Genomic DNA, 13,287 nt, shown 5'->3' on the forward strand with positions numbered 1-13,287 from the left:
GAGCCCTCTCCCCGGACAGCACACCAAATACGCATACCATTTATCCTGCTTTATTATCTACAGAATTAACTCATGAATTGCTTGGCAGTCTAAGAGAATCAGATGAGTGGTCAGAAGTATTTTATTGGAGAAACATTTTCTGGAGTTTTTTTATTTTTCTTTATTTCCTGTCCGAGAAGGTGTGCAGGGAAGATGGCTGTATAAAGTATTGAAATTAGTTATTAAAGTGTTTGAACAGAAGACATTTGTCTGTCATCATTCAGTTCTTAACACATTGTGCAAAAGAACGATAATGAATAGCGCGAAGTGCGCTGTCATGCGGAAGTAAACACAGAGGCCACTGAAGTAAGCATTTACGTGCAACAAAAGCCAGCAAATTCGTTAGCAGAGGATAAAGAGAGTAAAGTTTTTTAAATATTGATGGTATGACCTCTTAATTTTAGCTTGTAAAGAGCTGTAACTGTAATAAGTACCAGCACTTCTTTTTTTCTACTTCAAGCACTGAGCATAAGGTATGTTTTGCATGCTCGGACCAGCTTGGAATGCTGGTGTGCTGGTATATCTTTTGGGTGCTGGTATGATCTCAGCAAAACCACAACAAAACTCATGCATGCGTTACATATCATGTTTCTTAGTGTGTGTTTATAGTTAAATAAAGACCAATTATCCAATAAATTTTAAGAAATTATTATAAGAAAAAAACATGATGCTGGTTACATGTTTAATGGCACAGCAAAACCCTTCGTGTTAAATAACACTCACACGCTCAGTTTTCATATTGTCCCAATCCATACAGTACACTGTAGCAGTTAGTGAAATAAAGTAGATTCACTTTAAAAGATTGACCATTAGTGATGACACTTGCAGTTAACAAGCAGAATCACTGAAGAGGAACAACAAAAACAGAAAAAAGAGAAGAGATGAGCAGACAGCACAACTATAACTGACTCACAGCCACACAGCCTTAGATGAAATAAACTGTAAATTAATGCTTAAAAGCACCATCACAATGTTCACTTATTATAAACCATTTTGGCTTTATTTCTTTTATATGGTCTGTTTGAAGTCACCATCATAGTGATTTCAACAATTGACCCTTGACCCTCAAATTAGCATTAAAGTCTTTAAAAACAGCAATTTTCTATTTTAAACTTTCATTATCAAGAGCTCTTTATTAGCAATAGCACTTCTAATAACCCCCCTGTTATTGAACAAACTGTTTATGATTATGCTGTTATTTGGGATTTTTCTCAGAATGATTTAGTTTTGCAGCTCTTTTAAACTGATCATTAATCTGTTAGAAATATGCCAGTAAAAACAATGCTTGTCCCCAAACTGTTATGATATGTAGACAGCGAAACGGGTGTTTATTGAAATGAGTGTTTATTGATGGCACTGAGCAAACAAGTAGGGAGCACATGAGTTTTATGGACAAATAACAGTTCTTGAGACTTAGAGAGTTGAATAATGTAAAGTCCTTTCCTTAAAGATGCAGAGAATCGTGGATGGCTTGAACGGAGCAGATAGATGGAGCACATACACCTCACAAACAGGTAAGTATAGGGTACACACACACTGTAACGGGACGACTGAGACAAGAAACGTGCGGATCCATGTGCAAAGCTTTATTCCAAAACATAGTCAAAACAGGCAAGGGTCGGACAATGGCAAACAGGTATTTAGAGGACAAGACAGAAGAGTAATCCGATAAACAGGCATAGGTCGATCAACGGTGAACATAATCCAAAGGTTGAGGCAAGCGAGTAATCCATAGACAGATAATAAATCCAAGCGAGGTGCGAACAGAATCCAGACGACAAGATGAGAGAGAAATCCAAGACAGGCAGGTAATCGGGAAACAGGCAATCACGTGACTAGACTTAGATTAGAACTAGAAACTCAAACTAAGACTGGGAACAGGCTCCGTAAAGTAGCTACGCTAAACAGCATAAATGCTAAACAATACTCTGCGATTTGAAAGAGGAAAACTATGGCTTATAAAGTGTTTTAGATTGGTTACAGCTGTGTCTGTCATTAATGCAATAGATGCTGGGAAATGTAGTTTGTGGTGACATGTGGAAGTCTGTGTAGTATGACAGTCAATATAATGGAAGTGTGATCTCTGGTGGCAAGCGGATGGAAGTCCATGGGCAGGATTCGTGACACACACACAGGAGACTTGGAGGTACGAGTCTCCCCCCAATCCGCCCCCCCCCCTCGAAGGAGCAGCTTCCAGACACTCTAGAAATAACACAGTCCAGGAGGGTGGTTGAGGGCCAGGTCCATGTAGTAGATGACCTGGGCTGCGCTCCAGTCCATTTTTTTATGTCCTTCACTCGCCAACTTCCCTCTGTCTTGTTTACTCGGATGTACGTCGTTGATTACGTTGCATGAGTGCCCACTACTGGCGAAACCCTTGGAATGGGGTGAATTGAAACATCCTAAGCCCTTGATCACTTAGAATCCGCTATGGAGTTGTTTTTTTGTTTATATTTTTTCCCCTTATGAATTTGTTTGGTGCAGCATTCTATATGTATATAGGTATGCTTGGGCTGTTATAAATGTAAACACATTTTTTTTATATATTATAGAGTTGTTTGGGGTGGGGATAAATTAAACACGATCTGCGATGACATCGTAGTGGTGTTGCATTGTGATCTATAGAGCGGCCTGAAGCATATGAAGCAGACACGCTCCCTCTATCAAAATTGAGGAGTCGAGGGTATGTCCATGTAAACTTCCCTCATTCACTTGATGAAGTGGAATGCATTTCAAAATGTCGGCTGGGATTCCCCGAGGGGAAGTGCTAATGGAAGTTCTCGAGTGTGTGTCTAAAAGTGAACTGGAGAGAGAGTCGGCGGTGCAGGAAGCCAGGGCAAAGCCGGCAGAGCAGGAAGCCAGAGCGGAACAGGTGGAGCTGAAGACCACCAGGGCAGAGCAGGTGGAGCTGAAGACCATCTCAGTGGATCTGATGATGCAGAAGGCCACCAAGGCGGATCAGACAGAACTGGAACAGAAAGCACAGAGAGGTTAACAATGGCCTCTGCGGCCATAACAGGACCGGCAGACTGTTCGGAGACGGCACCATTGGCTGTGACAGGACAGACTGAGAGTTCAGAGATGTCCTTGTTGGCCATGATAGGGCAGTCTGGGGTTGAGCAAGTGGAGCAGGAAACCATGGCCGATTTGAAGATTCCAAAGGAACTGAAACAGAGCATAGACAGTTTATGGCCACAATCGCCGAGGCAGGGAACTCAGAGAGTTCAGTATGAGCTTCTTGGACAGGAAGCATAGAGAGATAGAGAGTTCAGACACGACCTCCTTGGCCGAGGCAGGACAGTCAAAGAGTTCACAAACTGCCTCCTTGGTCATGGCAGGACAAACAGAGTTCACTGACGGTCTCCTTGACCATAACAGGACAGACAGAGATTTCATAAGTGATAGCCACCACCATGAGAGGAGCTGGAGCAGACATCGTCGCCTCGGGAGGTTCTGCAGCAGAAGCCGCCACCTCGGGAGGAATTGAAGTGAGTTCTGGAGTGGATTCAAGAACTGAAGCGGGCTCCAAAGCGGACTCATGAACTACTAGAGAAAGCTGTGGAGCAAGCTCTGGAGCGGACTTTTGGACTGGAGCAAGCTCTGGAGCAGACTAATGGACTGAAGCAAGCTCTGGAACAGATTCGAAGACTGGAGCAGGCTCTGGAGTGGATTTGAGGATTGGTACGATCTTTGGAGCAGATTCATAGACTGGAGAAGGCTCTGAAACAGATTCATGGAGAGGAGCGGACTCCTGGCTGAACTCTGGAGTGAAAGCGTGATCCTGGCTGAGCTCTGGAGCGAGGGTGGAGCCGACCCTGGACTGTGCTCATGAGCTGGAGCCTGCACTGGACTGTGCTCAGCGGCTGAAGCCTGCACTGGACTCTAGTCAGCGGCTGGAGCCTGCACTGGACTCTGGTCAGCGGCTGGAGCCTGCACTGTTGTGCGATAGAGCAGATTGACTGAGTAAGAGTGTAAATAGGGCATATTGCTCCAATGAGCAGTTGTTAGTATCCCAGGGCATCATGGAATATAATGGTCATCCAAACATATCCAAAAATTTAATTATCCAAAGATCGTCATAAGCAGTTTATCCTCCAAATAGATAGCAGAAGCCAGCTCCAAAAAATATTTTGCATTAATAGGCAAGGGGACGGCCATTTTGTGAGAAGAAATATAGCTGGTCCACAGGACGAAGGGGAATGTTCATAGTGCCGTCTACTGTTATGGTCCGGTCTTGTGTTATAATATGTAGACTCAGAGACAGTGAAATACAGAAATGGATGTTTATTGACAGCACTGAGCAAACAAGCAGGAAGCACATGAGTATTATGGACAAATAACAGTTCTTGAGACTTAGAGAGTTGAATAATGTATAATCCTTTCATTACAGATGCAGAGAATCGTGGATGGCTTGAACGGAGCAGATAGATGGAGCACACACACCTCGCAAACAGGTAAGTATAGGGTACACACACACACACACACACACACACAGGAGACTTGGAGGCACGAGGGGAACTGGAGATGACCGCTGGAGGATATCGCACGAGCATAACACAGGGAAAGGTAAGTAGTCCACAACCTTACTCAAACAAGACCAAACAGAGAACTGATGTGAGGTGTGTGCTAAAGTAGTAATCCTGATTATGACAGTGATGACGTTCAGGTGTGTGATCAATGAGCATGGTGAGTTTGGGCAGAAGGTTATGGGGAGTTCGGGAAGCAAAAGTCAGTAAGGTGGTAAAGTCCTCTGGTGGTGATTGGGAGGAACAGCCAGAACCGGATTCGTGACAGAAACTGCTTGCATACAGACAACTGGTTTCTCACACTCAACCCCGCAAAACCATGCTGATGAACAAGCTTCAAAAGCTCCATTATGCTGGTCCATCAGCTAGACCAGCACTATACCAGCACTAACCAGTATAAACAAGCCAAGTTTATGCTGGATTTTACAGCAGGGTTTACACTTTAATGAAAAAAAATATTTTAATAAAATAAATAAATAATAAACAGAGCCTGAGTCACATATGAGCAAAAAAAAAAAAAAAAAGATAAATATATAAAAATCCGATTTGGGCCACATCTTCCTGCAGTGTGAACGTTGCTATTGCACTTAACCTTGGGCTATTGTCATTCTTTAGGTGAACCTTTGGATGAAGCACTGATTTTTACCCAGGATTATGAACCCCTGCTTTGGAGCAGGGTTAGATTTTTTGCTGTCTTCGGGCTGCATAGCGTGGCCAAATGTGAAACTTTGTGTTATAATGGTGTCTGAATGCTTAGCAACAGACACCTGATGACGTGCCTCATATTCACCTGCTTTGGAAAGTCACGGAAATACAGTGCGTGTACTTTCAGCATTTGAGGGGAAACATTGTAGTGAAGTAAAATAAAATCATTAACCCAGTTTTGAGGAATGTACAGTGTTAAATGTGAGTTTTTGAGTGCCTAGGATTAATTGTTAATCCCAGGTAATTTATGATCTTTGTGAACAGGGGCAGATTAAGGCATTGGCTAATCTAGGCTGTAGCCTAGGGGCCTACATGATTAGGGGGCCTCTGTTTAGCAGTTTTTGCAAATATTTTATGATTTATCTATTTCTACAGTATTAGTAATTAATAGTTTTACTGGATGGAGGTTTTTAAATAACAGGCAGCACACAATGCGCATGATGGCTTAATGTTATATCACCTCTCCCTATTTCAGTTGTAAATTTACACCACACTGGTCACCAGTGCCAGGAACAGGTACTGTTAATCTGACAATGCCCATTGCCATTGGATCACAGTGCTGTCAATTACTGCCTTATTCTCTGCCCATTGTTGCCTGTAAATTTGACAGTGCTCAACACAATTAGATCAGAGACCTGCCAATGCGTTTATTTTGCCTCTAGAAACTGAGCCTAGAGGCTTGTGTAGACCTTTATCCACCCCTGAGTGTGAAACATGAAGCAAGAAAACCCCGAACTCCCTTTACCCAGGTTTTAGAATGACCTAGGGTTTACTATTTGTATTGTGAAAATCACTATCATTTATTGATAACATTCTTAATTTCATAATCACTGTGACTTAATGTTGACTAAAAGAAAGAACACAAAGCACATGCATCCAGAGGATTATGTGCTTGAATGTAATGCCATATAAAAAGCTCTTCCTGACAGCAAACCATGCTCATCTATTTCACATAAAGTCCACATAAATGTACTTGACTGAATTAAATATAATCTTCATATATTTGCAGAATATTATAAGTATAATGGGAAGTCATGAATGCCTTATAATTTTACATAAAATATCTTAAAGCTGTAGCATTTGGACCAATCAGACACACAACTTTTTGTTATATTTAACAAATAATATCGAACTCCCCATCACCTAACCAAATGGCCAATTACGAGGGTCTATGGACCCTTCCCCCGAAATGCACCTAACACCTCAGAAAGGCAGAACAGGCCTCTGGTTCCATGGTAACCAATGCTGATATCACTGGTTTTATGGCCTAAAAGGAATGCAGGGGATAAACTCCCTCATTTTCCTCATAAGAAAGGCACAAATGCACAGGAGAAACTGACTTTTCTACTAAGTCAGGATAGACACTCAGATCTGATGAATCCAGGCAAGTTTCTTGGACACACAGTGTGGGAGTACAAAGGTGAGTGAAGCAGGTAATAATATGAATAGTGACTTGAACTTGTTCAAGAGTCTTTTTCTTAGCAACAGAGGTGCAAAAGCTGGATGTTGCCAAATTTGCTTAATCTGTAGTTCCATAGTTTTTTTTTTTGAGCCATCATCTGAGAAGTGTTATGTGACTGAACACATTGTATTAGAACAACCGACAGTGAAAAATGTGAGTCTATGGCCATGTTCACCCAGCAGCAGAATACGGTTGTCAGTCCTGTATTTGAGTCATTAATACAGTTGCGTTCACACACATTTCAGTTGTTTATGGGGGAGACAACCACATTTTATATCCAAACTCACAACCGTAAAACCGTAAAAGACTCACAAATTAAGCTTTAGCGTTAGTTCTGGCAGGTCACGTGAGTCAAGCTTGCATCAGCTGATTCTCAGCTGATCACATCTACCTATAGGAATACGACACTATAGTGGCATTCCTATATAAGCTCTATTCAGTATTATTCAGCAGCTTTTCAGCTTGCTCCGGAGCAAATTAAGCATCGCTGCTCGCAAATCAAACTGTTGCAGCGTGTTTCAAAACATCTGAAATCCACATCTAAGATAAGTGAATGCTGTTTTAATCCATATCGTTGGTATATTTCCTGGTCTGCTAATTGATAAAAGCATATTTGCAGCATTTACGCGTCTGTGTTCATACAGCTGGAGCAACACGTAGTCTAGAGCATGTAATCGCTCTGAGGACATGCCGATAGTTAAGGCCATGAGAACAAGTTTAAATGAAACGAGCATTCTCGTGTATGCGTTTCAACTGGGGCTCGCTGTATTCAGCGGCATAATCTCAATGTTATGGTTGTTTATGTGCTCACGCTGAGTAATGTGAGCATATGAGCATGAGAAATTAGGGGGAAATGAAGTGGCTGAGATCAAGCTATGTTCGTTTATAAAAATAAAAATAAATAAATAAAACACTTTGGTGGTGATTGGAAGGTTACGATGAAGGGCTGCATGGATGGGCACGGAGGTTTTTGCCCAGAACAGAACCATACCGCCAAACCAAACTTTATGCTAAGTATCTATCATTTTGACGATAGTGGTCCTGACAGAAATTAAGCTTTAGCGTTAGTTCTGGCAGGTCACGTGAGTCAAGCTTGCATCAGCTGATTCTCAGCTGATCACATCTACCTATAGGAATACGACACCTATCGCGGCATTCCTATATAAGCTCTATTCAGTATTATTCAGCAGCTTTTCAGCTTGCTCCGGAGCAAATTACCCTCCTCCATCCCCAGCTCCACCTTCGCCACAGTCAGGACTTAGCTTTCTGATATTCCTTGCTAATCAGACTCCTTTATCTTGAATAAAGTGTTACACTTAAATATTAAGTACATTGATGATATCTGCCTTGTTCTGTTCTGTTAACCCAGGGGGGGGTTATTATTGCTGCTCTCCCTGCTCATTCATGACGGGCTGCATGGATGGGCAGGGAGGTTTTTGCCCAGAACAGAACCATACCGCCAAACCAAACTTTATGCTAAGTATCTATCATTTTGACGATAGGGGTCCTGACAGAACTGTATTTTTTGTGAAGCTCTGCTGTTTGAATGGAACCGTACTGGACAACTAGATGTCTGTGCTACACATATGTGGCTAACATATTCCGGTTTTCATTTAGGTATCTTACAGAGATGCAGATATGAGCTGTGTGTAATCTGAAGTTGCAGCCTACAAAAATTAACCTGGAATTAAATATGACTGTTGTAAAATAAAAAAAGTGTGACAATTTGCTCAAGTGGTGATGAGGGTGGAGTTTCTTGTTTCTCGTCTATAATGCCAAATGGGGCAGGAGCAGCACTGGCTGTAGTTAGTGCACTGTTAGTTGATTTAGTATATTGTAAGTAAAAAAAACAACTTAAACACATAGATGTCTTTAAAATGCTTTATTGATGCAAAAACAGAGAATAATATAAAATATTTTTAAAATATCAGTAATGGGAAAATAAGTAAGCAAAGGTTAAAGATGTTTTTTTTTTCCTAACAGATGAAAGTACTGGCTATTTTTCAGGCATAAAGGATGGATTCAAGATGGAGGTCACAGCATCATCAGCTTTCCATAAATGCTCTTGAAATTAACCTTATCAGAGTTATTGAGAGCTAATTCAAGCCTTGGCAGGTCTTTAACCAGGACACCATTTCTTGAGCTGAAAATATCAGCCAGAGAGGTAGTCATTGGAGAAGGTTTGTGTTCATTACACTGTGGGCCCTGCAGACTGGGTGCACATTTCACTTCATAGGTAAAAAAGAAAGTGCCATATGTAAAAACACAAGCATCAGTCACAACTCCACTTCTAAGATCAAAAGAGCATGAACCAAGGAGATCGCTGTTCCAGGAGCCGTCTACATCATCTACTTTAAAAGTTAGTTTATTGGCTATTCTGATCTTAATAGGTCCAAACTCAAATGTTTCTGGCCAACGTGGATTGTTATTATCATCAATGGTCTTGGTGCGCTTGATTTGCGTGCCATATGTAACAGTCACAGTGCCATCTGTTTGACTACCTACATCTCCATACAGACCTTTGGCTCTGAGCTTGTAGACTTTCAGAGTGGCAAGTCCTTTTTCAGCTGGACAGCAGTTAGACTTTATAATTTTACTACTTTCACAAACACAAGCACATCGGTCTCTTGCGCTGCACTTCCTGCCAATCTTGCAAGGCTCAGAGCAAACCTTCATGAGGGCATTTTGAATGATGTATGCTTCAACAGCTTTCTTCAGTCCTTTTCTTGCAGGGTGTTTATTACTCAGTAAGAAATGGAGGGGTTTCAGAGAGTAATGTACAATGTCAGGGAGACTCTTCAAAGACTCAAGCCATTTTTTAAGGGAATTTGGGTGTGATGAACCAGAAAAAAGCAGATCTTCTCCGTTTATGTTTCCTCCAATAATCTCTGTCTGACGCTCATTGAACATGGAGCTGAACTTTTCATTTGTGCCCATCTTCTTCTTCTTTTCTTTACAAAAATGTGTTTCTACTTTCACAGTTGCTACACTGTAGGAACCAGAAGCTTCCACATCCAAACAGTCTTTCACCGCAGTGTCTGTAAGTCCACTCACTGCTGCCTGACAGGATTTGATGGCTGTTATGGCTTTCATTTGCCCTCCTAAATTGACACTTGTGGTATAGTGAGTGCCATATGTGGTGATCAGGTTGCGGTATGCGTCTGGATTGTAGGATGCAGGGAGTGATTTGATTGCTTCAAGAAACTCTTCATGAAGAGGAGGCTTTGCAGCTACACGATAGCTGTAAAGAAACAATAGACACATTTAAATTTTGTGGAATCAAAGAAGAAACAATTTGCAGTTAATATTTTCATTTCTTTGCATAGTCCTTATCGTTTTAACAGTATGAGTGAAAGAAAAAAAGGACCCCAGCTCTCTCACCTGTAAAAATTGCACCCAACTTCATGTTTGGTGAAACTGTATTTGTCTTGTTTTGATTTTGTCATTGCAAATTTTGCTTCCCTGGAATGAGTGCTTCCAACCGCAGCTCCAACAGCCTTGACGTCTAAACCAACTTTCCAGCCGACTGAGAGTGCTGATGATGAATCATTGACCAGTGCTTCACTTGATTCAAAGATCTGACTGGAGACTTTCATTGAACACTTTGGCAAGGTCCTCCAGTCTACAACTGCAGTTGGTAGCTTCTGTTTTATTCCATTCATGTAATTGTTTTTACGCAATTTACAAGTGCCGTTTCCTAAATCCCATATTTCTGTGTTGATAACGTAAGAACCTTTTCGCTCCATGGTCACAACATCAAATCCTTCTCCAGCAAGATTGTATCCTGGAACAAAGGGAGCATGCTCACACTCTTTTGATGCACTTATGTCATCCTCTCCAGAAATGGACATTAGAAGCAATGCCAAGAAAACAAGGTAAATCTGGTACTGCCCCATGATCTGTAGCGAGATAAGAAAATGTAAATATTTCTGTCAATTCATTATTGGTGTAAAATTTAACATAATTGAACAAGAACAGTTTCCTAGAATTGTAACAATAATGTCTTTAAAAATTACAGCATTGCTATTTTTTTACATTTAACTAATATTTGTAAAAGCAAACCATCATAGTATAAATATGTTGTTTCTCAAACCTGTCTTTTCGTATGATGATTGTGTGCTTGTGGGTGTCAAAGGTTTGTGGTGCAAATTATATGCCATCACGTGGCTATGACAACTCTTCTGATGTTTGACACATTGAGTGGGCCTAAGATGAGCAATTCTTTAAATAATGTTCAGTGAACAGCGAAGAACGAGAACGTGTCTTGAATGTGTCAATAACCTCTACAAATGCATGGTACTGTTATAAAGAAGCAGGACAGTTATGCTCAAGAATGGAAGACTTTTGCATTTTTAAAAAGATACTCTGGTTTCAGTATGAAAGGTACCTGTGAATGGAAGTAGATACAAAATATCTGTGTATTTACTATCCCTTAACATAAGCATTAAATAAATTATTAACATTTTTATCTTTGAAAGTACCAGGCATGACACTGGCTGAGATTGCTTAAACACAGTAAATGAAACTACTGGCAGTGACAAAGAGTCTTGTCCCTTGTCAACAATATTTCTTTATTGGACAACATTCTGGTGACCACCAGTCCATCAGTGAAAACAGGGGTCCTGAAGGTTTGACAGTATTGCACAAGCAGCTGGGCATCATACTAGCACAATTCTGGCAGGCAGGGATGAAATTTTAAACACTTTCCAGTTTGCTACCTCAATGTAAAGAGCAGCACTTCTGACATTGCTTGATTTCTTCTATGATGAGGAAGTTACCTGGGGCCATGGAGTTTTTATTTTCAGTCTCAGCTTGCTTACTGACTGCCTGATATATATTTCAAACAAAATGGCAAGAGCACCTTGAAATGCTTGGTTCCAATAGACTGGTGCTTTCTTAATTTAAAATAGTCATTGAGTGAGTGATTTCAGACATAGCAGGACATGCCTGAACAGTTTCAGTATTAATTCTGTCACAAAGAGAAAAAAACAGTAGTAGGTAGGGGAATAATATGCAACGTTTGCGGAATAAAGGGGTAATAACCTGTAAAATTACAAATCATTTATACTGTAAGTATTTTGAAACTAAGAGGTACCTATTCTAATATTACGTGGTATGTATGGCCTAAACAACAAACTTATGTTTGGGAATGATTTAGAAAGACCATATACTTTTTATAATTTTATATTGGTATTTTTATTATAGGCCTAACCATGGGGTACATATTCTATTATTAAAGGATACGTCACACATGATGGAGATTACTGAACAAGAAAACTGGACATCTAGTGAAATGAGTTAATGAACTAGTGAAACTTACCTTATGAAAGCTTATTCTTCGATATCAGCTGAGTCACACCAGCAACGTCCCAACACCACTATCACCAAATAACTTTGCATGATATACCATCAAGGTTCAATGCAGCTTAAAACAAGCTTACCTCTTTCCAGCTGTTCGCAGAAAAAATACATGATACAACATTTGTATTTCAGTGGATGTATACTGTGGTGTTTTTATAGCAAAAAAAAAAAATGTAGAGGGTTTAATTTGGCCATCGAACAATTAAATTAAAAATAGTGCAATATTGTTTTCTGTAATTACTGTGCAAATATACACTTGTTCTGTGTTTAAGTCCAACTTGTTCCTCCCTTGTTCCATGTAGTTACAAGGTAAATACAACATTTGCGGGCTGTAAATTATAGTGGTGCTTGTAGTGGGGGAACCCTGTTCCATGTAGTTAGAGTGGCTACAACAAATTACTCTGAAACAATTATTTATACAGTAGGTCATACATACATAATATATCAGGTAATACATCAATAAACATGGTGTACTGTTTTATTTAATTCAAATATTGTTTGAAATTTACTATTGGCCTACTGCTGGGTTAAATTAACCCAAAATGGGTTTTAAAATTAAAATCACACACAATATGACAACAGGGACAACACAGGCAACAGATAGCCTCATAAAAGATTTAAATTTATTACTCCAGTTCAGAAAAAAAACAAAGCAACTCCATACTTTTCCAATTCTTTTGAAAAGCTTGTTTAAGAACAAATTTAAGATTTTGTTCAATTTGTTCATGTTTTTCACCCACTGACTAAGCTAAACTATTATGGCCAAACCATGACGCCAATAAAAACACTGTAATAAACACTGAAAGTCAAGATTAAACTGTGTACTTTAGCTGTTACGGGTTGCTACGGTGCGGGAACACAGAGCGAGGAACGAGGAGACCAGGAGTACAAAACCAAGGAATTTATTTATATCGGGAATCACACGTAGCACAAGGAGTAGACATCAACAATACCGGACAAAACAACAGGAAACAGAACACTCTTTAAATACACTGAACAGGATGATGGGATGACAAGACACACCTGGGATCAATGGAAACCACATAGGAAACACCTGGGACAAATGATAAACAATCAGGGAGCAGGAACAGGAAGACCAAATGGGGGCATGGAAACATAAACGTGACAGATCGCCCCCCTCCCGGGGGCAGGCGCCCTGGAGGTTAGTGCAGGACAGGAACAGGGCGGAGACAA

At 40.4% G+C, this 13,287-nt stretch overlaps 1 protein-coding gene across 1 annotated transcript; it reads right to left on the minus strand.

Moving 5' to 3' along the window:
* Positions 1 to 8,766: 8,766 nt before the first annotated feature.
* On the minus strand, positions 8,767 to 10,845 carry LOC107550192 (perforin-1-like). The gene is made up of 3 exons (XM_016231431.1): positions 10,826 to 10,845; positions 10,114 to 10,631; positions 8,767 to 9,973 (listed from the first exon to the last, which is right to left on the minus strand). Exons 2-3 carry the CDS (start codon positions 10,626 to 10,628, stop codon positions 8,767 to 8,769), a joined length of 1,722 nt encoding a protein of 573 aa, XP_016086917.1. The 5' UTR covers positions 10,629 to 10,631; positions 10,826 to 10,845.
* Positions 10,846 to 13,287: the final 2,442 nt, after the last annotated feature.

Source organism: Sinocyclocheilus grahami, unplaced genomic scaffold (genome assembly GCF_001515645.1).
Source record: "Sinocyclocheilus grahami isolate Dianchi unplaced genomic scaffold, SAMN03320097.WGS_v1.1 scaffold391.1, whole genome shotgun sequence".
NCBI classification, from domain to species: Eukaryota; Metazoa; Chordata; class Actinopteri; order Cypriniformes; family Cyprinidae; genus Sinocyclocheilus; species Sinocyclocheilus grahami.

What these genes read in the sequence shown, in the direction of transcription:
- LOC107550192 (XM_016231431.1), bottom strand. Translation starts at nt 10,628, where the DNA reads ATGGGGCAGTACCAGATTTACCTTGTTTTCTTGGCATTGCTTCTAATG. An exon ending in GTTGGGTGCAATTTTTACAG is followed by an intron (nt 9,974 to 10,113) that starts GTGAGAGAGCTG and finishes GTTTCTTTACAG; the next exon opens with CTATCGTGTAGCTGCAAAGC.